This window comes from Thunnus thynnus, chromosome 1, assembly GCF_963924715.1.
Source record: "Thunnus thynnus chromosome 1, fThuThy2.1, whole genome shotgun sequence".
NCBI lineage: Eukaryota > Metazoa > Chordata > Actinopteri > Scombriformes > Scombridae > Thunnus > Thunnus thynnus.
The window spans coordinates 12,265,549-12,288,187 of NC_089517.1; the positions used below are offsets into that span (position 1 = coordinate 12,265,549).

A 22,639-nucleotide genomic window follows, 5' to 3' on the forward strand; every position below is an offset into this window, starting at 1 on the left:
GGTAATAGCCTCATAAAAAAAAGATCTCCGTGTTTTTATTTTCAAGTGGTAGATGACAGTAGCAAAACATGTAGTGTCCTTTAGACCTAAGTATTGGTCACAGGACCTGGCAAAGGAAATGGGACAGTTTAGCTCTGGGACACAAATAAACACTCTGCAATGCTTTAGACAAGGACAAAAGAATTTTAAACCAAATTCTACTCTCAGTGGAGAGTGGAGGCTATGAAGGGTGGCAAACACTGGAACATTGTGTATTGTATAATATGTCTGAGTTCAAATTTTCCCAAGGGTCATTCTGTAGGAGGAAGTGGACAGACAGATACATGTTAGGAAAGCTTTATAGCACAGTAAAGATGACACATTAACATTTATAAGGGTAAATCTGTTATTATTTCGTCATTTTTTGTTTTAAACTCAAGCTACCTTTTTCATACAATTAAAAATTCAGGTTTGCCTGAAATGCACTTTAAAATATAGATTTTTGAGGCTACTGAAGTAATCTGTCTATGCATTAGTCTGACTGTCTACACTTCTAAGTGTGCAGGCTACACTGATCTTTTGCAGTAATTCTGACGCTTCAGTACTCTTTCATACATACACAAAGATAACAAGGTTAAAAAAAATTCCAGTGAAGGCTTCCACTTCATCTGGAGTTGACCTTGCCCCTGACCATAGCTTTCAGGCTGGATTACACAAACTACAATGTGGTAAAGTGTCATTATAGGCTTTAAAAAAGGTCTGACTTTACATCAGGCAATCTCTGCACCTCAGTGAAACTGTACAGAGGTTTTATGGAGGCTGTTATGCAATGTTTTACTTCCCTGTACTTGTTTAAGTATGCTATTTTCAAGGCAAAGCACGGTATTAAATGACTAGTTTAAGATTTATCTAGTACACTGTTTTTCTTCTGTGTTCACAAATTTTAGAGATGTAAGCAAACATCTAAGATTATCACAAAACATTAATAATTCACTAGTTTGAGGGTTAGTTTCTAGAGTCAGTCAATTTTGTTGATGACAGCTTCCACCAATCCTGTGTTTACATTTTTTTATTTTATTTATTTATGCAGTCAATTTGAATGGCTCACGATATCCTGTCAGGAAAAGGAAAAGTAGTCATTTTAATCAGTATCTTTTTGATACAGCTGTTACAGCTGAACACAGTCAGCTTTGCAAAATGTTAGGGGGAGGCAGATAAAGATAGAGACACAAAGACTACATGCAGCACGAGACCGGAGGCATGTACAACACATCTGTTCATGAATAGGGTGGATGGATGAACACTTGAGTGGCCTGTTCTAAGCCTGCCTCCAAATCCCTCCCTTGTTCTCTCTCCTTCAGAGCCCTTGATAACTCCACACAAGTGGATCATGCCCAATCACATACAAGAGTCTTTGTAATACAGTGTTACTTCTTCACCATGACCATCAAACATTTCCTCTCCTCTGTAAGTGGATGACTGTAAAATAAAAAGACAAACAAAATTATGATGCATAATCTAATAAAAATAAAGTGTAGTCCTGACTTCGTTTTGCTCGTGCATCATATTTACATCCAGTCATGGTATACTGGCCTCTGAGAGTTAAGAACTGTTTAAATGAACAAAAGGAAACCTGATCAGATCACCTGATTATATATCTGACCTGAAAAGACAAACACTTTGACCTCGTTATTCTAACTCATAGCTGCCATCAACGCTTCTTTTTGTGCGACATTACGTATTTACATACACATTACATATTTGTGCAACAGTTACATTGTATAATTTTAATAGCAGTTTTTAAAGCTACCTTGAATCTTCCCTTCCCCCTTGCTCTCTCCACATTACTCTAAAATTTCAAAGCAACAATCAACATAATAGATACCCTTGGTTGTTCTCCTGGGCCCCATTAGCATTATTTGCAAATATCACAATACTTTTATCTGCTCATTTCTAAGTCTATTTAAGACTTCCACCTTTTCAGAGAACCAGTGAACAATCACATTGCTTATTCTATCCCTGCTGGTCAAGGCCCATTTCTTTTGAAGCTGTGACAAGTTAGAAAATTCACGTCAGTAATCACTATTTGCCGAAACACACAGAATGCTGTTTCTGTTAATCATAAAATTAGATAAAAAAGATTCCACAGAAATTCAAACCGATTATTCTGTTTTACTTAGAATCTGATTAAAATGTCAGTTTCACTTCTTCTCATTAAATGCGAAGACACAACAACACCGTTGTGCTCAAGCTTTTGTTCGTCTCTGTTTATGTGTTCTGTTTTGACAGAAAACTAAGACATTCACATTTTAAATATTGATACTGTATGAAAATTACATTTTAACAGTATGCACTGATTTATTCATTTGGGGCTGTGAAGAAGCTCCATTACACTCTTGTCCTGGGGAGCAGAATGTTTTGCACCTCAGGGCCAGCCTGGAGCTCCCTCCAGCTAGCAGCCATCCATGAAATGAGAAAATCTATAATGCATTTAATTCTGTTCTCTGTAGATCAAGGCTCTGTCTTCCAATGGCACCGCAGGGACTACAAACACTGCATCAACCTTCTTCCAACCTTACTGCAATATCCAGACATACAGTAGCTATTACTCACAGTGTCCACCATATCTCTGTTTCTCTCTCACGCACACACAGACACTTGCATGCACCTTGTTTCCTGCTCTAAATACATTCTTCTCTTCACAGATTAGCTATACTGTAGCAACCGAATATCCTTACACACTTCTTTGTTGTTGGCTCTGTTCTTTCTGAAATTATCTAAGCAGTCTTGGCCAACTGCACAGTACCGGTGGTACTTAAGAGATGAAATCTCTGCTTCCTAATAATCTAAAGTGCACGTCATCTTTCCATCATCTCAAGAATAATCAGTCTGAACAGGCACACATAAAGAAACTTGCTGAGAATCTGCACAAACTTGCCCATGTATTTTTTATTCTGGGTTGATGAAAGGGGTCAGGAGTAAAAACTACCTTATAAACATACAATATATTAGCTAGATTCCTTTTTTTTCAGTGACAGAGAGCTGCTTCAAGGTAAAGACTTCAGTCAGGACAGATGCACTCACAGGCTTAGTCACATGTCCTCACAGGAGTGTGCCCTTTAAAATTATCCAAAGACAAAGGAGTTGAAAGGGGCAGATTTCTGGCAAGATTTGCCTGCCTTTGAAATCACTGGATGGTTATCTGGGTTACATAATGCTTCATAGTCATCAATCCCACTGCTGATTTATAATGGCTTATAAAGGGCAGTCACATCCTGGTTGTACATTTTGTGATATTAATTACTGAGGAAAGAGCCAATCCATATTTTTCAATTGTTTTCTTCTATTAGCACAGATAGTACTTTCCTATGCTTCATCAGTCATTGTTGCCAGTTTATGATTGCAGAACAGCTGTAAAGTTTGACACCCACAGTTCAAAAAAATGCTAGTCACCAAATGCTAAATGGACAGACACAGTATTACATATGCCACATGATGAGTGTGCCACGCCATTGTTGTTGACACTGTTTATGTGTATCTGTCACGTTCTCTCTGGGCCACTGCCTTGCAATTTTCTCTTCTGTTGTCCTGTGTGTCATGGTGGCTGGCAGGCAGGCCCTGTCCGATGATGTCAGTGTGGTTTAACTAACTAGGCCAGTGCTATGATGGTTGGGTGTGTACCTCCGTGGATCAGTGTCAGTGCTCTCGTTGTTCATCTTGAAACAATGAAGGAGAGGGTGTGACAGTAGATTTGTAAGAGGGGGTACAAAAGGGGAAAGGGATAAACAGTATTATGGTGATTTGCTCCATTAAATCTCATCAGTGAGATGAGGGAGAGTAGATAAGGAGATGAGGGACAGTTACAGCTACAATGAACCTCAGCCAGTCTAGCTCACTCATCTGTACTTGGTCAAATGTAAAACAATCGTGGACATCATTGTGACAGTATTTCCCATCTTATGTCGTAGTGCTTATAGCAGATGCTGCCCATGACATTAGGGCTGCAGCTAATGATTATTTTCATGATCTATTAATCTGCAGATTATTTTGTCTGTTAAATGAATAATAGTTTTGTGTAGAAAACATCAGAAAACAGTGAAAAATGCCACACCCTCAAAATGCTTGTCTAACAAAAAGTCCAAAACTCAAAGATATTCAATTTACTATAATATAAGACAATGCAAAGCCTCACATTTGAGAAGCTGGAACCATAAAATGGTTGGCATTTTGGCAGAAAAATTACTTGACTGATTATCAATTGTTAGTAGGCGGTTAATTTTCTGTTGATCTACCAATCGATTCAATTTAATTAATTGATTAATTCAATTTCAACTCTGTGTAGGCTGAAGACAGATATCATTTTTTACTTATACTCTAACTGAGTGAGTTTGTCATATGCTTAATAAAAAGAGTAATTTCATGTGTCCTTATTAGACTCGAATAGGGAGAGAAGGTGTCCACTACCATCGCCTTACAGTAAGAAAACTGTCTACATACAGCTCCATAAATGTGTTTCTGTCAGAATATGGCTGCTCTTTGCTGCATGCTGCACTGTTTCATGACTACATTTTTATATTTTCGGTAACTGACAAAATTATTACACTATCTCTTTTGATTTTACCCCAGACCCTACATTAATGACCAATGAACTCAAACATACAGAGGGGTGCCATCTCTACAAAACTGGCGCGCCGTGAACATAGATAAGTAGTAATAGAACAGCTGTACAGAGTCCCTCAGGAGGAAGAACAGTTAATCATTAAAATTAAAATGCAGGTCATTTTAAACAATAGTAATTACTATGTACAGTAGGTGACTTTTTAAATCCAGGAGTAAGCCCCATGAGGTAAAATTGAGGAGCAGATATTTTCTGATCTAGGTCATATATATCTATGGCCATTCAGTCGTGCTTGAACAACGTCGTGAACGCGCATGTCAGGTTCGCTGCAGAGATCCTGCTGCCTCGGCTCTCACGATTAATCGCAGGGATGGTGTTGACAGCGAGAGGCGACGGTCGACGGCCAGTTTTACATGCTTAACTAGATGACAGGGCCTGGTGAAATTACATTCATACGGGTCGAAACACTAATTCACCGCAGCCCCTTCTGTTTGTGGAGGAAGACAGAGATGCGAGGCCGAGGACAACGTGAACGTTACTGATGGAATTCCCAGTCGTTGCTAGATGGAGAAACCGAAAGGGTGGACTCGTTATAAATAATTAAAAAAAATCCATCTGCTGCTAAAATATAAGGAAAATGCATCTGCATCAGGTGCTGACGGGAGCTGTAAATCCTGGAGATTGCTGCTACTCGGTGGGAAGCGTGAATGACATTCCGTTTACGGTGAGGTTTTATTTTCATATTATTATTTGCTCAAGATGACACCCACTAAAGCTAACGACTGACAAGCTAGCTGGATAGTTAGCTAGCTAGCTTTATATTGGCTGTGCGAGCTAAAGCACCCGCTAGCCGGTATGCTAGCCAAAACTGCCGCACCGAGAGATTCACAAACACTGAGTCGAGACTACTCGGGGCATCCTTATTACGAGCCCCTCTTTCATTCGTCTTGACAGTCAGTCAGACAGACAAGCTAACACCCTCGAGTAGATGCGTAACGGTAATATATAACGTTACACCTATTCTTTTACGGTAACGTTATATTATTTATCGCTGCTAGCCACTCAAATGACCTTTAGCTGCATCTCGTCACGTTAGAATTACTGCAAGGGAATCCCTTTGCGCAACCATAACATTATCGGCAAATATTTCCTATAGGACATGCTCCGCCGAAATTTTGCAGTGCACATTACAGGTGACAGTGTAGCGGCTTTGCAGAACTGCGCACAAAGCCAGGATGAAAAAAAAAAGCTGTGTTTTGTCTGGTTGCAGAACTGGCTAAGCTTGCTACCATTTGGCGTTAAATCCTCCTCACGGATGATTAGCTCCCTGTCATCCCAGCATCAGCCGCGCCAGCCATGACGTAGAGAGCCATATATGGATACATGAGCTAGAGGGCTGGACGGCAGTGTGTTGCTGATGAAACTAATATTGTGTCATTTCAGTTGATGTGATCTTTGTGATACAGAATAAATAAACTTTCAGTGTTCCTTTGTGTTTATCGGTGTATATAGGACAGCTTGACATCAGTTATTTAGACTTTATATATCTGCACACATGCTGATCAAACAATATGCCTTAAACCAAATTCTATACATTGACCTCTGGGCTATAAATATTCTTTGTCTGTCTGAGGTCTGGCAACTTCCCAGCATTTCTTGTTGCGCCTCAAGTCGAAGCCCAGTCAATATTCCATTTAGTGAAGCGAGACGTGGGAAGAGCCTATAATATTACAGCCTCCTTTGTGATGGCAAATAGGAAAAAGTGCACAATAGATTATAACCCTAACAAATGTGGTGGCTCTTTTGCTACAAATGGATCCGTTGAAGTTAATGTAGAGTGTTGTAGAAAGCAAAATGGTAGCATCCTGAGTCAACTTTTTTTTTTTTTTTATTGAGAGCACATGATGATTTTATTGATAGCCGGATGATCTTTTATAACATCCTGTAAGGAAAATCCTTGAAAAGACACTACAATGTTCTCTTGTACGTGACAGTTTTTTGTGGCCTTTGTTTAGCATAATCTTTTAATACTACAAGCATGCTTTCATACAATTTGATTTCCTGCATGAAACAACAGAGATACATTCTCTAGATTAGTATCTGTTTGTTGTTCACAGAGATTGACAGGTAAACAGTCATTACATGGTGAAAACCAAGAACGGACAGACAATATTAGTCAGTGTTGTTGTTTTCTGTATGACCCCAGTTCATGGCAAAAGCAGTGTGACTGCATTAATTAAGTTCTGCCAATGCAGGCTCACAGTAAATTCTTGAGCAGATATTTTGCACGCTACCATTCCCTCATGCTGAGAACACTATGAGCCTGCCTAATCGCTGCCAAATCTGGGCTTGGTCTGTTCATGCTACCTTTATTTTTATATTTCAGGAACACAGACACCCTTTTCTGTCTGATTCTTTCAGTCTATCAGTGATTATTGCTTTATTCATTTCTGTTTAATTATAGAGTTGAGTTGTCCCACTTTCTCCTTACACTGTCCCCAGATCAAGGCTATTTGAATATAAACAGGCGGGCTTTGTACCTAGGGTCATATCTGCTCAACAACATGGGACAGGGCTAGCTGGGAAGCTAAAGCCTTGCACATTGCCTTGAGGCCTCAGTTTCTGTGCCTGGTGTTTTCTTTCTGAGTCTGGGAGGGTATTTGAAGAACACTAGACATCATGTCCAATGCATTTACACTCACATTGACCCCTAGGGCTCCTAGGCCAGACCCTGACATGCACACACACACACACACACACACACACACACACACACACACACACACACACACACACACTACCTACAACAGCCATGAGTGTATAATTTCAAATGAGCAAGTATGAGGCTACAACTACACTGGATAGAAACCATTCTTTCTCCATGCTGTACCTATTATGCATTGAGAGACAGAGGAGCCATATATATTTGAATTGAGTTTGAATGATGGACAGTAACAGACAGGTGCCTAGCCATTGCCAGTCCAGCGGGCCAACAGATGGTGGTGGATGTAGATTTTGTGTTGAGAACCCGTTGTACTAGTATGAAGGAACTAGGTAGCAAAAAGATGAGATCTAATCTTTATTTAGACAAAAAGGGAAATAGTGTTCTTCTCACATTGAAAACTCAGTGTTAGTTGATTGTCACTATAATTATCATCACACAGAAGCAGACCCAAATGTCAAATTTTGCTATGTTGCACTGCAGTAATGATAAAAGAAATAGAGAACCACAACAAAAATGTTAATGTTTTGTTTCTGTATTCAGTTGAATGACAGAAATTGCAATTGTTTCCTGTTTTGTTTTTTTTAGCTATTTGGTGTGGTTCATGTCTGTTAACACTGAGACTACATGATAATGGCCTCTTGAGAGGTTGTGAAAATCATGCTTAGAAAGTTCATTTTCTCATCTATGATGTTGTTTTCTGACCTGTGGTTGATGTAAACGTGCATACAAACAGCTCGGTGGGTTTAATATGCAGAGCTACGGATGTGTGATCAACTAAAAATAGAATACATGTTCCAACTACTGTTCAAAGTACAGACAGAGAGCACCTACCATCATCAAGGCTTCATAATTCTCTAAACTGTGTATTTAATAATAGAAAATATTTATAGTGTTTTATTCTCTATCTGGATCTTGATCTACATCAGAATATAGTTATTGCCAGATAATGTAAGATAATGATGCTGGTTGTTTGGAGGTAGCCATGATTTTCTAAGGTTCCAGGTCTGGGAATAGTTTCTGTGTGAGGATGAACTTTTACATTCAGTTATGGAGTTATGTTATGTTTTATGTCACATAAGCCACTCATACAAGAAATTGGCAACCTATTACAGAGAAATATAATATATCAAAACACAAATGACTAACCTTTTCCAAACTCATCAATTCATCAATCCAATATTCAAAAGTACATCAAATTTAGCAGAAATAGGTCCAGCCTATACTAAACTAAGGAATGGAGAGAAAGAAATTGCTTCTTTATAAAGTATGATATGGTAGTTATTTCCTCTTGATGCATGGCAAAAACTGTTGACTTGTTCCTTAGCGCAGCGACACAATTTCATAGAAATCTGCCTTTTATATTTGTGACATCCTGCTAACTGTCAATAGATAAACAGAGCATATTTCCTCATTTGTCTCTGTTTTGAGATCCACTACAGTGCTACAAATGCACCCATTCTTGCAGGCCACATCGATTAAGTTGGAAATGTTATGGCCAACAGACAGAATGGAGACCGATCTGAGCTGGACCTGTTTAACTGCTGTCATACTGCAGAGAGAATAACAAGGCCCATATGGCATGACTATAGACTGTGGGGGCAAAGTACAGGCCTGAGCTTCAGGTTGAGCTCAGGGATAATGTCTTAATGCAGATTGACAAAGGGGCCATTTTACTACAGTTCAGAATGAATGAATTCATATTTTTAAATATTTGCAGCCGAGGCTTTTTTGAACTGCAGCTCAGAGTCAGCGAGCTAACCCCGACGTGAAAATGTTTCACACGGTAGCAGCTGTGTCTGCGGAACATGCTCGCATGATTGCGTTAGGCACGGGGAATAAGCAGCATTTGATGGAATGAAGGCAGAAGTGATCTCTCTCTCTCTTCCTCTTATCTACTTTCATTAACACAGCACATGACTGTATTCACACTTTTCTTCGAAAACCAACTGCAACCCAGCCTTATAGTGTTTACCATTATTCAAAGATGTGAATAGATTTATATGTCATCAGTAATGTAGACATGTCTTGTGGACGACTGCACTGTCTTCCAACACACTAGAAATGGAGTGTGTTGAGCTCTTTTAAAAGCATGATACAGGGGTTTTCCAAGTTTGGACTAAAGAAATCAGCCCAGAGTGGTCATTCAGTGAGAGCTGTTTCTGAAACATCAGAAATTCATATCAACTTTCTCACATACTGTATGTTTGACTAACAGAAAAATACAGTATTGGGACATCTGTAAACACTTGAAGAGCTTTACATGAAATAATAGTATTTTCCCAACAAAGTGCCAGATAAAGAAGTAGGCTAATTCAAGTGAAAGGTCACATGTCTCCAGCATTGACTTGAATAATTGTAGTTCCCTTTTTTTACGAAACAATACCATTATTTTGCAATTGTTTCTCCGCTCACTTTAGAAGCAACTGCTTCGCCGATGTTAATGTGTTACAGAGAGGTAATATTTATCCAAAGGCAGCGACATTCTCCATGTAAACAGCTTACATGACTGACAGAAAAGGAAACCTTGCTGCTTCCCTGTCAGTCATGAGGAAACCTCGCTGCTTCAGGGTTACACTCATCAAGTCAGCAAATTTAAAAGCCACAGATACTCGGGTGTTGATGCGGATACATTCATAGCCAGAACCGTTGGCTTGTTAACGCTGTCTGTTGTTGAATCAAATAAATATCATTAGAACATTAGAACTGGTGGCAAGCAGATGGCGTGTCTTCATGTCTTTTACTAATTGTCATAAATTTCTAATCTGTTAGTTTATTTAATTTATGATGTCAGATTTCCTCAAGTATTATTGTCTCTCAGTAGATGAACTCAGTCAAGCAGAAAAAACACAGTATACAGTCTTTGTGAATATTCCTGTGATGCCTGAGATGACGAGAACATTAAAAACAACTGATCTATAAACAGATTTTTTGATAAAGTAACTAATGAACTAAGAGGGGCAACCTTTACTGTTAAAATAGTGTTAAAGCTTCCATCTGTATAAACTGTGTCAATGTTTTCCACAAAGTCACATATCAGTATCATGCTGCTACAACTAATGAATCATCCCACTTTGTATCACCATCCATCAGCACCTTGTTTTTCTGTGTGCATGCGTGTGTGTGTGTGTGTGTGTCTGTGTTGTGAGCGTGCATGTGGATTTGGATGATGAAAGAAATACAAGACACACACAAGCCCAAACAAAAAGAACAAAGGGATGATGATAGGTCATCCTGTTTAAGGCAGATAGACTCATGCTTGCCAGCCTGGCTCAAGGTCCCACCAGGTCCAAATTACCTTGCTGACAAAGACAGTAGACTGTGTGTGTGTGTGTGTGTGTGAACGAGAGAGAGGTGCAGAGCAGTCCTAGACAGTGCGTGACGGTGACCGCCTTTAATTCCAGCTGTAAGGAGCAAATGCCGCAGTAATAGTAAAGCACACACAGGACCGCCCTTATTTCTCTTTCTACTTGTCTCTAATCCTGCTGTAACAGTCATTACTATAACTTCATCCCCGGCTTGTCACTTTATATTATACCACACTAGCTGTAATGTTGTCCTGTTGTGTGACCCAGTGGTTCCCAGCCTCTCCTCCTGTTCTCCTGAATAATGAACGACACAAGCCGTCATTCTGACTGTACCGTTGCTTTGAGGCCAGCTTGCCTGTCTCCCAGGTGCTGCTGCCATTCCACACATGGTTGCCAACCGCTAGCAGCCACCGTCGTATCAACTTACTTTGCTGCCCGTAATCCAAATTTTAATACAGGTTAAGCATTATGCATGAGCAGTTAGCATGTGCTGTGTATGTCTTGGACTGATGTTCATACATGAGAAGGTGTAATGCTAGTGTAATGGTGCTTTAGAGTACTTTCACAATGAATCATTTGTAAAACATTTGTGAATTTTACAAGGTGACATCAGGCTGATGCTAGTTTTGTCAGCTCAACAGTCCAAAATCCAAATATATTCAATATGTGTCACTGTAAGAGAAATAAAAGCAGCAAATTCTCAAACTTTAGAAGCTGCAACCATCAAATGTTTGAAATTTTTGCTTGTTAAATTAATTGATTATCAAAATAGTTGCAGATTCATTTTCTTTCGATTGATGAATCGACTAATTGTTGCAGCTCTATTGCCAAACTATGTTAATCATGTTGTAATGTTCCACTCAACCAATGATATATTTATATTACTGCCATTGAATCTTTGATGGCCTGCTTTTAGTCATTTTTATGACATTATGTTTTATATCTATATCAAATGTATTCATATAGAAATTCAAGGCAGTATAAAACTGTACATGAAATATGAAGCTTATTAATGAACGGAAGTCAGTGTTATTACTTCAAATAAATCTGGGATCGGGATTTGTTCCAGAAATCTGAACCAGAGCTTTTAAATGCATTTTTACAGTGATAATTATCATTTTCAGTTTCAGTGGTTTTATCTGTTTATCGTGGCTTAATCTGATGTGATGCCTCTTTCTTTTTTCAGGCCTACGGCTCAGGTTGTGATGTAGTGATCTTGGCTAGCGACTTTGAGTGTGTGCAGATTATCCCAGGAGCTCAGAATGGGAACATACAGGTGGGCTGTGTGGAGTGTTCCCACCAGCTTGGCAGGGTAAGTGTTAGCTGCACACTCAGACACACTCCCACACGCAGTTTTCATTTTTTTTAGTGTAGCCAGTAGACATTATCAATTACACTTAGCATAAAGAAGTACAGTCAGCCCTGCGTTTGCTCTTGTCGCGTACTGCCGACGCTCTCCTTCCGCTCCTCCGTTCTCCTGCACCACTCCCCACCTACCCCTCTCCTGTGGGAATGACTGTGCAGAAGCACTGATGGGGTGAGTAATGTTGTGATGATGAACACAGCTCTTTATTTTTAGATTGCTGCATCCTACGGTAACACAGTCTGCATCTTTGAACCTCTTTCTACCAACCCAAACAAACGCCACAAGGTGAGCATAAATGCCACTGTTTCATACATGAATAGTTGTTCAAGTTAATATCTGGTGAGATTAATCACACTAGGTTGCCAATAACATTGCATGGTGTGTGTGTCGCTCTCCTGTCACTAACAGCAGCTTAACTATCAGTGGCAAAAGACAGGACAGTTCTTCCTCGATGCCATCACCTACAACCTGGCCTGGGACCCACAAGGTATGCCTGTGCTTTCTGTGTTCAACTGATTCACTGACTTGTCTGACTAAATTAATCCACTCCACACACACAGCTCCTACTCACAGCCCCCTTTTGGTTTGTCTGGAACGACATGTGCATTATGTAAGAGCCACAGCGTGCATGTGGCTCTGTGTACTGTAGTAGCCAACGTGGGACGTGAGGTGTGTAACACATCGCTTTTGTGTCCTCAGGGAACCGTATCCTAGCAGCAACTGAGCGGCTCCAGCTGTGGGCTCCGCCACTGACAGATGCCCTGATAGAGGAGGAGGATGGGCAGCTGACTGACGATAAGCCCCACCCTGTCCTCAATGACTGGAACTGTGTCTGGCAGTGCAAGTACGTTTAACAAAGATATTTTTGCTCATGTAAATATGAGCATCTGGCATGATTTACATGGGGGAAAAAACTTTTCCGCCTCAGGGTGTTTATTAGGTCAGCAGCAGGATCAGAACCCTAAGATAATTTGCAAAGAATCAATTGCTTATGAGGTAAATGGTCTCTTGGTGCTTTCTGTTGATGAATTAAATAGATTCCTGACAGCTTAGCTTATCAGCAAATTGATTTTCCAGGGTGTCAAACAGACGCGTGGGTCTTCATTTCCTCATTCCTTCCTCTCTCAACTCTTGACCTTTTTTCTTGTAACTCTCAAGTGAATGAAAATGGACTTTTTCCAAGTTTTTTAATTGAAAAATTAAAAAACAGACAAATATTAACTTAATTTTTCAATTTGATGGTTGTGGAATTACATAATTTTTACTAATAAAATTTACTGATGATCTAAACTCATCTGTACGCTGCTTCAAGTGAATGGTGTATGTTTACTGTAGTAAGCCACCCTGTGCAAACAGACATAGATATGTAATTGTCATCTGATGACACCAGTGCATGGCCAGGAAAGCCACTAGAACAGGGAAATGACTTGCAATAACTCAAGCACAAAGGAACCACACATACACATTGACAGCTGACAGGAGAACCAGGACAGTGTTTTTATTTCCATGGAGAGTTTCCCATGGAGAAGTGAATATAGCTAATGTCATTGTCTATGCTTGTTTTTCTCTCAGAACTGCTGCATCTGTTCACATTGCCAAGTGGTCTCCTGATGGGGAGTACTTTGCAACTGTTGGCAAGGTATATGATTCATGTAAACATGTTGCAAAACTAAACAATGTTAAACAGTTTTTCTAATTTTAAGATCCACGTTGATGTTTATATGTAATATATGTTTATGTATGTTTTTGTGTACAAAGGATGACTGTTTACTCAAGGTGTGGTATCCCACCACGGGCTGGCGTTCTGCAGTGGTGGTCCAGGACCTTTCTGACAAAAAACCTCTTCCTGTTCACTTCTCCTTTGTTTACTTGGCCCATCCCCGCTCGGTCACCGGTATGTCCTGGAGGAAGACTAGCAAGTACATGCCCAAGTAAGAAAGTACACAAAATCACACACACACACACACAGGGTGGGCATCTCCTTCTACACCCTGAGTCTGATGTGTAGATTAAACATTTCTCCATTTTAGGCTAAATGAGAAGGGTTTGTAGCTGCAATGTGGAAAATTAAAAAAAAAACAAAAAAAACTTTCTCCCCGTTTCCTATTAAATAGAGTGGGCTATAATTTTGTGGCATTTTGTGACAGGGATTTCTGCTGATGTCACAATCACTGTTCTCTGTTGCAACATTGAAAAAGCTGTACCAACACAAAATGGGAATTTTCCAGAATTGCGAACTTCGATGTCATTCACTCTTGGTTCCCACTTTTAGTCAGTTTCCTGCATCCTGTGACATTAAGTACACACTGTTTTTGTGTTCGGCTTGTCACTGTAGGAAATATTTTACACACCTATATATATTTTCAGAACACCAGTAAATACTGGTGTCACTGTCTTGAAAATAATTTCCCATAGCACCCTGACACACCAGGCTGCCAGGTGTGAATGCGTGTAGCTGATCATTACCACTAGTTGCTGTGTGTCTGGTCCAGTTGGCTCCAGTTGCTGTTATTGGTGGCTATTTGGCAAATTTAGAATTATTCGGTGGTGGAAGCATTAGTGAGAGGGAGTTCTCTATTTTGCTGTTCAGCTGAATGAGACAGCATTAAAGTGATGAAATCACTTTAATGCTGTCTCATTCAGAGACTGCCCTCTATATATTTCACTTCCGCTTTTCCTCTCTCTTCAAGCAAATTATCACGGGCTGACATCACCAGTTAAAAAGTAATGCAAAGCACAGCCTTACAGTGTTACTTGCATTTTTGCATTAGACATATTACCAATTTGTATTCAAAACATACAACAAGAACACTTAAACAGTTTGTGAATCTCCAGTGTTTCATTGGATTGTGAATAAGGACCACTGAGCAGTGGGAGTTTAGAGATGTTAATTTTGAATTCTCCCTCTTGCACTCCCACTTTATTATCGTCTTTGTTTTTACAATGTAATAAATCATGTCCATATTGAGGTTTGTTAGATTCATTGTAATTTTTAGAGAATAGTTGTATGTGTATGCTTATATGCCATATACCACTGCTCATCCAACATTACATGAATTACATTACTGTCTGGACACTGAACCTTGTCTTGGTTCCATAATATTCTGTATGTAGTTAGATTTAACATGTGATTGATCAAAAATAAAGTGATTACTGGTTGTGTAAGACAGTTGCATTCTTCTGTTGTCTTTCTAGGGGTTCAGTGTGCAATGTGTTGCTGACATCCTGTGAGGATGGTGTGTGTAGGTTGTGGTCAGAGACCCTGCTTCCAGAAGACAGCCTGCTTGGGGGACAGATCTCTGAGAACACACACTCCTTCAGCTCCAGCCTGCCAGGCCTGGCAGGCAGTAAGGACAAGATCCAACATGCTTTGGAGGTACACTAACTCCAGGCTATAAGACCAGACCAGATATAATTCATAAAAGAATATATATATTTTGATAAAGGAATAACATAATCCTGTTGTCTATGTTTTCTTACTGTGCTTTGCTTGAACAGTCAATCCACCACCTGAAGCATCTGCGTCGGGGCCGGCGACGGTCCTCTGCTCTGGTGGCACACAGTGAGCTGCTGCCCTCTCAGCTCGGCACACAGGATGCACACACTCACCGCCACATCGCTCATCATGCCAATGCCCTGTGTCACTTCCACATCTCAGCCAGTATTAACCCCAACACAGGTAGAGTGTCTTTGTTGGAACAAGCTCAGAAGTATTTCTATATTTCTTCACCATAGATCCATTCATAGTCGCCCTAATAGTGACATCATTCTGAACCCACAATGTATTTATGTTGCTGCAAACTGTGTGAGATTCGCATGATTATAGCTTATTGTTGTTTGACATCTTACAGTGTAAATCTTTGTTGAAAAATGTAATTCACTAATGAAATGGCTTCATTGTTAAATATAATGGACAGCTATCCAAAACATCATAGTGATACAGCAGAAATGGCTTCTGTGACTGGAAATAAATTAACTCATTCAAGTGAGCGAAACATTCAGTGCACCTCTGATCTTTATTTACCCTTTTTTCCCCCACTATCATCCATCTGTCTCTGCCTCCTCCTACCTCCCTCTCCCCTCTGTTAGATATCCCATCAATGCTGGCTGACTCTGCAGTGTTCAACCCAGATGATGGCGCCGGCGGAGGAGGCTTTGTTGTTCACTGGCTCAACAATAAGGACCTCAGCTTCACTTCCTCCATGGATCTCTTTATGCTGCAGCTCCGTAAATTCTCTGAACAGCAGCTGGACCAGACCGCCGAGGATCCCCTTGACCCCGAAGGATCCCCTATGAAATTCGACTTTGGTACGATCCACAACCAGGCCGATACACATTCCCTAAACACCTTAAATTTAATGCAGCATCATGGTGATAAAGTTGCTCTATGTCTTTCTAGATCTGGACGAGATGTCTGACAAAGCCTCCTCAGAGCATGGCGAAGAGGGTGAGCCAGGGGAGCAGGGAAGCACTAAGGCATCCTCCCCAGGATCCAGCTCCAGCATGCCTCTGCCCTCGATGCTGCTGGAGAGGAAGATGGAGACTCTGACCACAGAGTGGAACAAGAGCCCTGACATGCTGTTCACCATCCACCCTGCCGACGGCTCTTTCCTGGTTTGGCATGTGAAGTATTTGGATGAATTCAACCAGGGTATCTTCAGACAGGTTCAGGTGAGCGGAGAAAATGTTTTCATGTCCTGCTCTAATTTCCACATGCAAGTGAGAAACATTTTTCCTAATTATTATCTCTTCTGCTTTAAATCCAGTAGTGAATTACTTAATTACATCACTCGCTCACTCATACACACACACAGTGACAGCAGTGTAGCTGTAGTTAAACTTTGCCTAAACTGTAATGTCTCAGCTCTCCCCCAGCCTTATATTTCTTATTTTTCTCTGAAAGATGGACAGACACTACGCTCTCTGTGCACGTAGGCTACTAAAACTTTGCCATGTCATGGTTCATAAAACAATTTTTAATAGATCTTATGTTGTGATAATTGTATGAATCTTTACACAAACTATATATATATATAAAAATCAAATTCTTGCATGTAAATAAATTCACAATGTAGTGCTGTAAATAGATACATGGTTATCTGTCTTTATGACCGTAATGAGACAGCACACTTTGGCATTGTACAATAATAGCTTTATGATTATAGATACTTCTTTGAAGTCCATATATACTGGAGTAAATGGTAGTGTAAGCATGTGATATGCAATAAGATATGTAGGCTGATAGCTGTGAACATTAACTAAACTAAACATAAACTAGCAAGCCAAGGAGTGTATCAGGACTATAGAGAACATGTGCCTCATGGTTTTTCTTTCCCTTTCAACTCTCCCACCAGGTGTCCTTCTCCTCCCGTATTCCTGTGGCATTTCCTACAGGTGATGCCAACTCACTGAGTAAAAATATCCTGATGTATGCCTGCACTTTGACAGAGGGGGGGAGTGCTGGGGCAGGGGAGCAGGAGAGGATGGTCCAACGTGTCTCTCACTCCGCCTCAGCTTTTGCTGGGCTGGGTTCACCTGCCATAACCCCTTCTTCCAGCCCCCGTCCTGGCATCAGTCCTGCTGTCATGATGGTCTCCAAGCATGTTGATGGATCTCTCAACCAGGTGGTTTATTGTTAAAAAAAAAATCTCGGTCTCCAACATTTTTTTTCTGCCAATGCATGCATGTTTTTATAAATTACTATTGTTAACCAAGCTGCTCCCAAAGCCATAATGTCACACTAACAGCATAATTTCAATGTAATAACAATATTAACACATTTACATTGTATGTTTGTTTATTCAGGCTTCACAGCCCTCACTAAATTTATATTTGGCTCCTTCTATGTCTAGTGGGCAGTGACATTCGCTGAGCGTTCTGCCTTCTCCAACGTATTGACTGTATCTCACAAGTTCCGATACTGCGGCCACCGCTTCCATCTGAATGACCAATCCTGCCACACGGTGCTGCCACTGCTGCTCACCTCCTCTCACCATAATGCCCTGCTTACACCTCCCTCAGCCCCTTGCAGCCTGGAAGGAGAGCAGCCTTCTTCCTTTCCCCTACCAAAGGGACTTCCCAGGTATGGAACCGAGGGAAGGCAGAATAAGGAGGCACTCAGTGAAAAAGCAGATAAAGAAAAGTGAGGCAGTGAATAAGAAAGAGATTAGCAGAAGAGAGGATAGGACATACTCCATATTGTAATACAAGCAACATGCTTTTATAGTGATGGACTTGCTGTCTTCTGCATGAATTCTGACCAAGCATTTATTTTGCATTACCAGGAAGCAGCTTCGTAATGCAGCTACAAGGACCTTCCATGACCCCAACGCTATCTACAGTGAGCTGATTCTGTGGAGGGTGGACCATATTGGACCCCTGTCCTGCACCGGAGGGGTCTCTGAACTGGCTCGTATCAACTCTCTCCACACCTCTGCCTTCAGCAATGTCGCTTGGCTACCTACACTAGTACCCAGCTCTGTACTCGGTAAACACAAAAAAAAAGTTTAACACGGATATTAATTTAAACCTTGGTGATGAATCCTGAAGATTTTGGTTCTCTGCTCCTGTAGGAAGGAATGTAATCATTAATTGTGCCCATTTAAGAGAAGACTTAGAGTAATTAATCAATTCTAGATCAAATAGCATTTAATACATTTTTGGCACTGCATGACTTTTCTATGATCTTTGTGTTTTGTTTCTCAGGAACGTACTGTAACAGTGCCAGTGCCTGCTTTGTGGCTTCAGATGGTAAAAACCTGCGTCTCTATCAAGCTGTTGTGGATGCCAGAAAACTGCTGGATGAATTGTCAGATCCTGAAACTTCTGTGAGTGGATTCACATACATGTGACTGCATATGAAAAACATACTGCTCACTGGGATGTGATGTTGGGATGTGAGTCTCTGTTCACTGAATTTTCTTTGTGTCTCACACCGTGGGTCATAAAGGACAGGAAATCCAGTCCAAAGCTTGTGAACGGATATGTTGGGGTGGGGGATGACGAGTGTACGCGTATCAAGCATGAAACATCACAGATCTGATATAACCACGTCATTCACAGATATTAAATTATTGTTATAGGCTAGCTTTTCAACATCTGAGTTTGTCATTAATTTCCTTTTGTTGCTGCCTTTATTCGCAAATGTTACAACACAAAGCACAGATCTCAAATTTAAGCAATTATTGTAAAGATGGCCATGTTCCTCATAAAACTGATTATTCTCCCTTGTTCTCCAACAACTACCTGCCTAGAATACCCTGCACCTGCACTTCGCATCATAATATGCAATACCTTTCCACCACACTACTGGTTTCAAATGCAGTGCGCTAAATGGATAGTTTACCATTTTTTCATGTGTGTCCCTGTTTAGAAACTGGTGGGCGAAGTGTTCAACATCGTCAGCCAGCAGTCCACTGCCAGACCTGGATGTATCATAGAGTTGGATGTCATTACAAACCAGGTTAGCAGCTGCTCTGTGTTTTTCACACCTACCTCAGATCTGTGGTGGACAGATATCAGAGAGAAACCTTCTGATCAATAGACTTAGTACTCTGTTTGATGCTATTTCCATGTGTATCCAGTGTGGTGCCAACACCCAACTGCTGCATGTCTTCCAAGAGGACTTCATTCTAGGTTACAAGCCTCAGAAAGAACCAGAAGCACACACACCTGCCTTTCCACCTGGTGAAGGTACAGCACAATGTTGGATTAAAACCCTGAATAGATTAGTCTCTGAATACTTTTTGAATTTTTGCAGAACCTGATTGTCATCAGAAGATGATAATATCATTTTCCCTTAACCAGATTTCCAACCTGCCCCATTTTCTGAGAAGTTCTTCCTGGTGGTGATAGAAAAAGATCTCAACAGGAACTCTGTTCTGCAGATGTGGCACCTGCACCTCAAGTCTGTCCAGGCCTGTGTTGGTAAGTGTGGGGTACACACATCTGACCTGTTATTGGCATATTGTTTTCCCATGTCTTGAAAGTATGAATTGTATGAATTCATGTCACATCACATGCCAACTGAGGTGTAGGTTCAGGCCAACAATAATGTTGCTGTGTCTATGTGTCCAGATGAGCCGAGTCCTGATTATAGCTTCCAGAGCCAGCTAATGGTTCCCAATCAAGTTGTGAATGCCGACTCATCTCCGGAGACCTCTCCTGTCAGACCCCTGCCACGTTCAGCCTCTACGGCCAACTTGCAATCAGCCAGCAAACTCATCCTCAGCTCCAAACTGGTGTACAGCAAGCGGCTCGACCTGCCCCACGGGGTGGAGGTTACCAGAGCCACCCCCTCCGCAGGTTAGGATGGGCACATTCTTCTCACACATGACCCACAGCATCTTGCTTTTGCAAAATGGAAAAGAGGGATTGTTTACATGCACAGAAGAAACCAGGTTATTGAGAGGAAACTGACAGCACATTTTCTTATTTGAACTTTCTCTATTTTCCTATCCCCATCTCCCTCTTCCCACTATAGGTCATCTGAGTTCCTCCTCCATCTACCCGGTGTGCCTGGCTCCCTACCTGATTGTTACTACCTGCTCTGACTCTCGCGTGCGGTTCTGGCACTGTGCTGTGGAGGGTGACGATGGGTGTGATGGGGATGACCGGGACAACCGGGTGTACCGCTGGGAGCCCTGGGCCCTTATGAATGAGGAGGAAGACAACAACAGTGCTGTGGGTGTGTCAGGGCGGCCTGTAGCTGTGTCCTGCTCCTACATCGGCAGGCTTGCTGTGGCCTTCAAACAGCCACGACAAGGACAGGTGAGAAATGAGAATTTGGCTTTGTAATGGTGTTTTCAGTGTATTGTACCAAGAATTCATAGAGGCTTTAAAATTCATTTAAACCATGAGTTGCAGTTCCAATAAAAATGTAAATGCAATGAATAAACATCATTTGGCTGTATAGCCTGGACCATCCAATAAGAGATATATCAGCATATGAATACTTTACCTTGCAAGGGAGCTGGATTTGCGAGATCACAACATCACAAGGTCACGTGAGAATCCATCTTGTCAGCCTTCAAGTTATGTGCTTGTGTCCGAGGATTCTTGCGTGAGCTTGTGATCTTGCGGTCTCGTGAATCCAGCTGCCTCACAAGGTAAGACAGTGATAGAAGATGGTTTATCCAATCACCTTCCAAATACTTTTTTGAAAGTGCTTGCCCTTTTCCAAACAGTGTCCAAAGATGACTTCTCAGACAGCTCTATGTAACAAACCACCCTTTCTCTTTCCCCTTGTTTCCTCTCTGCCTTTTTACCAAGAACCGTCCAATGAAGGCATAATGCACAAAAAATAATCTTTTAAAAAAAGAAAAATAAAACCTGACTGTGTAAGAATCTAATTCCATTTCCTGTAGCTACTCTGTATGTGAAATAAGTAGAGTTAGATGACATTGAAATGAAACTGAGTTGACGTTTATGAACAACAGCCTGGCTTATGAATCAGGATTTTCAGGGCACTTCAGGATGTAATACAGGATAGAGGTCTGAGCAGGCACTTGTGAGGCATTTTAATGAGCTCATATTTCTTTGTCATCCATTTATTCATCGACTGATTCACAATACAGATTTTTAATATTGTAAGAATATGATGAATAGAATTTGATTGAAACATGCTTTAAGAAAGTGCTTCTCTTGACCTCTGCTGCAGTTTTCTGGAGAGGACTTCTCCATGCATGTGTCCATCTATGAGTGTGAGTCTACTGGTGGCTCAGAGTGGGTGTTGGAGCAAACTCTCCACCTGGACGACTTTACCAGACCCTCATCAACACTGGATCCAAGAGTCAGTGTGGACTCCAACCTCTTTGTCTATAGCAGGTCAGGAGGTCACTGCTTGTGTGTTTACATCATATTCTGTCAGCCACTGTGTTTTTACCGGTACGATTGTCTCAAAAGTTGAAAAAAATATATATATTTTTTTTTTTCCCCCATGCCAGATCTGACCTGTACATGACCAGAGACCATAGCTCACCCAACATCAAGCACTACGTCCACCTAGACTGGCTGTCAAAAGAGGATGGATCTCATATCCTCACTGTGGGTGTTGGATCAAACATTCTTATGTACGGCCGTATCTCAGGCATGGTCAATGAGCAGACTAGCAGCAAGGAGGGGGTGGCTGTCATCACCCTTCCTCTAGGGGGCAGTATCAAACAGGGGATCCGCTCTCGCTGGATCCTGCTTAGGGCCGTGGACCTCCTGTCCTCTGTGGACGGCACCCCATCTCTGCCAGTTTCGCTGTCCTGGGTGAGGGACGGCATCCTGGTGGTGGGCATGGACTGTGAAATGCACGTGTATGCCCAGTGGCATCAGGACAAGAAGCCTGGTGAGGGAGAGGAGGGCAGCCTCTCATCTGCAGACATTGTTGGAGGTCAAACCGCAGGTTCCTCTTCAGTCTTTGAGGGGAGAGCCAGGTCTAAGAGTGTGTTTGAAGGGAGTGCTGCAGTGGATGAAGCCCTTCGTGCCCCAGCAGGACTTCAGGAAGGAGGACTTTTTGAGGCAGCTCACTCGCTATCCCCAACTCTGCCCCAGTATCATCCCACCCAGCTGTTGGAACTCATGGACCTGGGCAAGGTTCGCCGCGCCAAGGTGAGTGTAATCTTCCTCATTCAGTGACTCCAAAATATGCAAAAGGATTA

At 41.3% G+C, this 22,639-nt stretch overlaps 1 protein-coding gene across 6 annotated transcripts in view; it reads left to right on the forward strand.

Moving 5' to 3' along the window:
* Positions 1-4,907: 4,907 nt before the first annotated feature.
* The window catches only part of dmxl2 (Dmx-like 2), a 40,354-nt gene continuing 22,622 nt past the window's right edge, over positions 4,908-22,639 (forward strand). For 5 of the 6 annotated variants that reach the window (XM_067584832.1, XM_067584852.1, XM_067584860.1 and 2 more), the window contains exons 1-22: positions 4,908-5,321; positions 11,814-11,939; positions 12,207-12,278; positions 12,402-12,480; positions 12,693-12,837; positions 13,566-13,632; positions 13,752-13,924; positions 15,189-15,369; positions 15,492-15,672; positions 16,083-16,301; positions 16,393-16,664; positions 17,348-17,617; positions 17,846-18,075; positions 18,278-18,480; positions 18,699-18,820; positions 19,366-19,455; positions 19,577-19,685; positions 19,800-19,919; positions 20,070-20,297; positions 20,476-20,762; positions 21,652-21,818; positions 21,938-22,589. In XM_067584832.1, coding sequence (XP_067440933.1) covers positions 5,235-5,321; positions 11,814-11,939; positions 12,207-12,278; positions 12,402-12,480; positions 12,693-12,837; positions 13,566-13,632; positions 13,752-13,924; positions 15,189-15,369; positions 15,492-15,672; positions 16,083-16,301; positions 16,393-16,664; positions 17,348-17,617; positions 17,846-18,075; positions 18,278-18,480; positions 18,699-18,820; positions 19,366-19,455; positions 19,577-19,685; positions 19,800-19,919; positions 20,070-20,297; positions 20,476-20,762; positions 21,652-21,818; positions 21,938-22,589 — 4,080 coding nt within the window. In that variant the 5' untranslated portion in view covers positions 4,908-5,234. The remainder of the gene's footprint in view (positions 5,322-11,813; positions 11,940-12,206; positions 12,279-12,401; positions 12,481-12,692; positions 12,838-13,565; positions 13,633-13,751; positions 13,925-15,188; positions 15,370-15,491; positions 15,673-16,082; positions 16,302-16,392; positions 16,665-17,347; positions 17,618-17,845; positions 18,076-18,277; positions 18,481-18,698; positions 18,821-19,365; positions 19,456-19,576; positions 19,686-19,799; positions 19,920-20,069; positions 20,298-20,475; positions 20,763-21,651; positions 21,819-21,937; positions 22,590-22,639) is intronic. The other variant, XM_067584841.1, reaches the window with a different exon arrangement.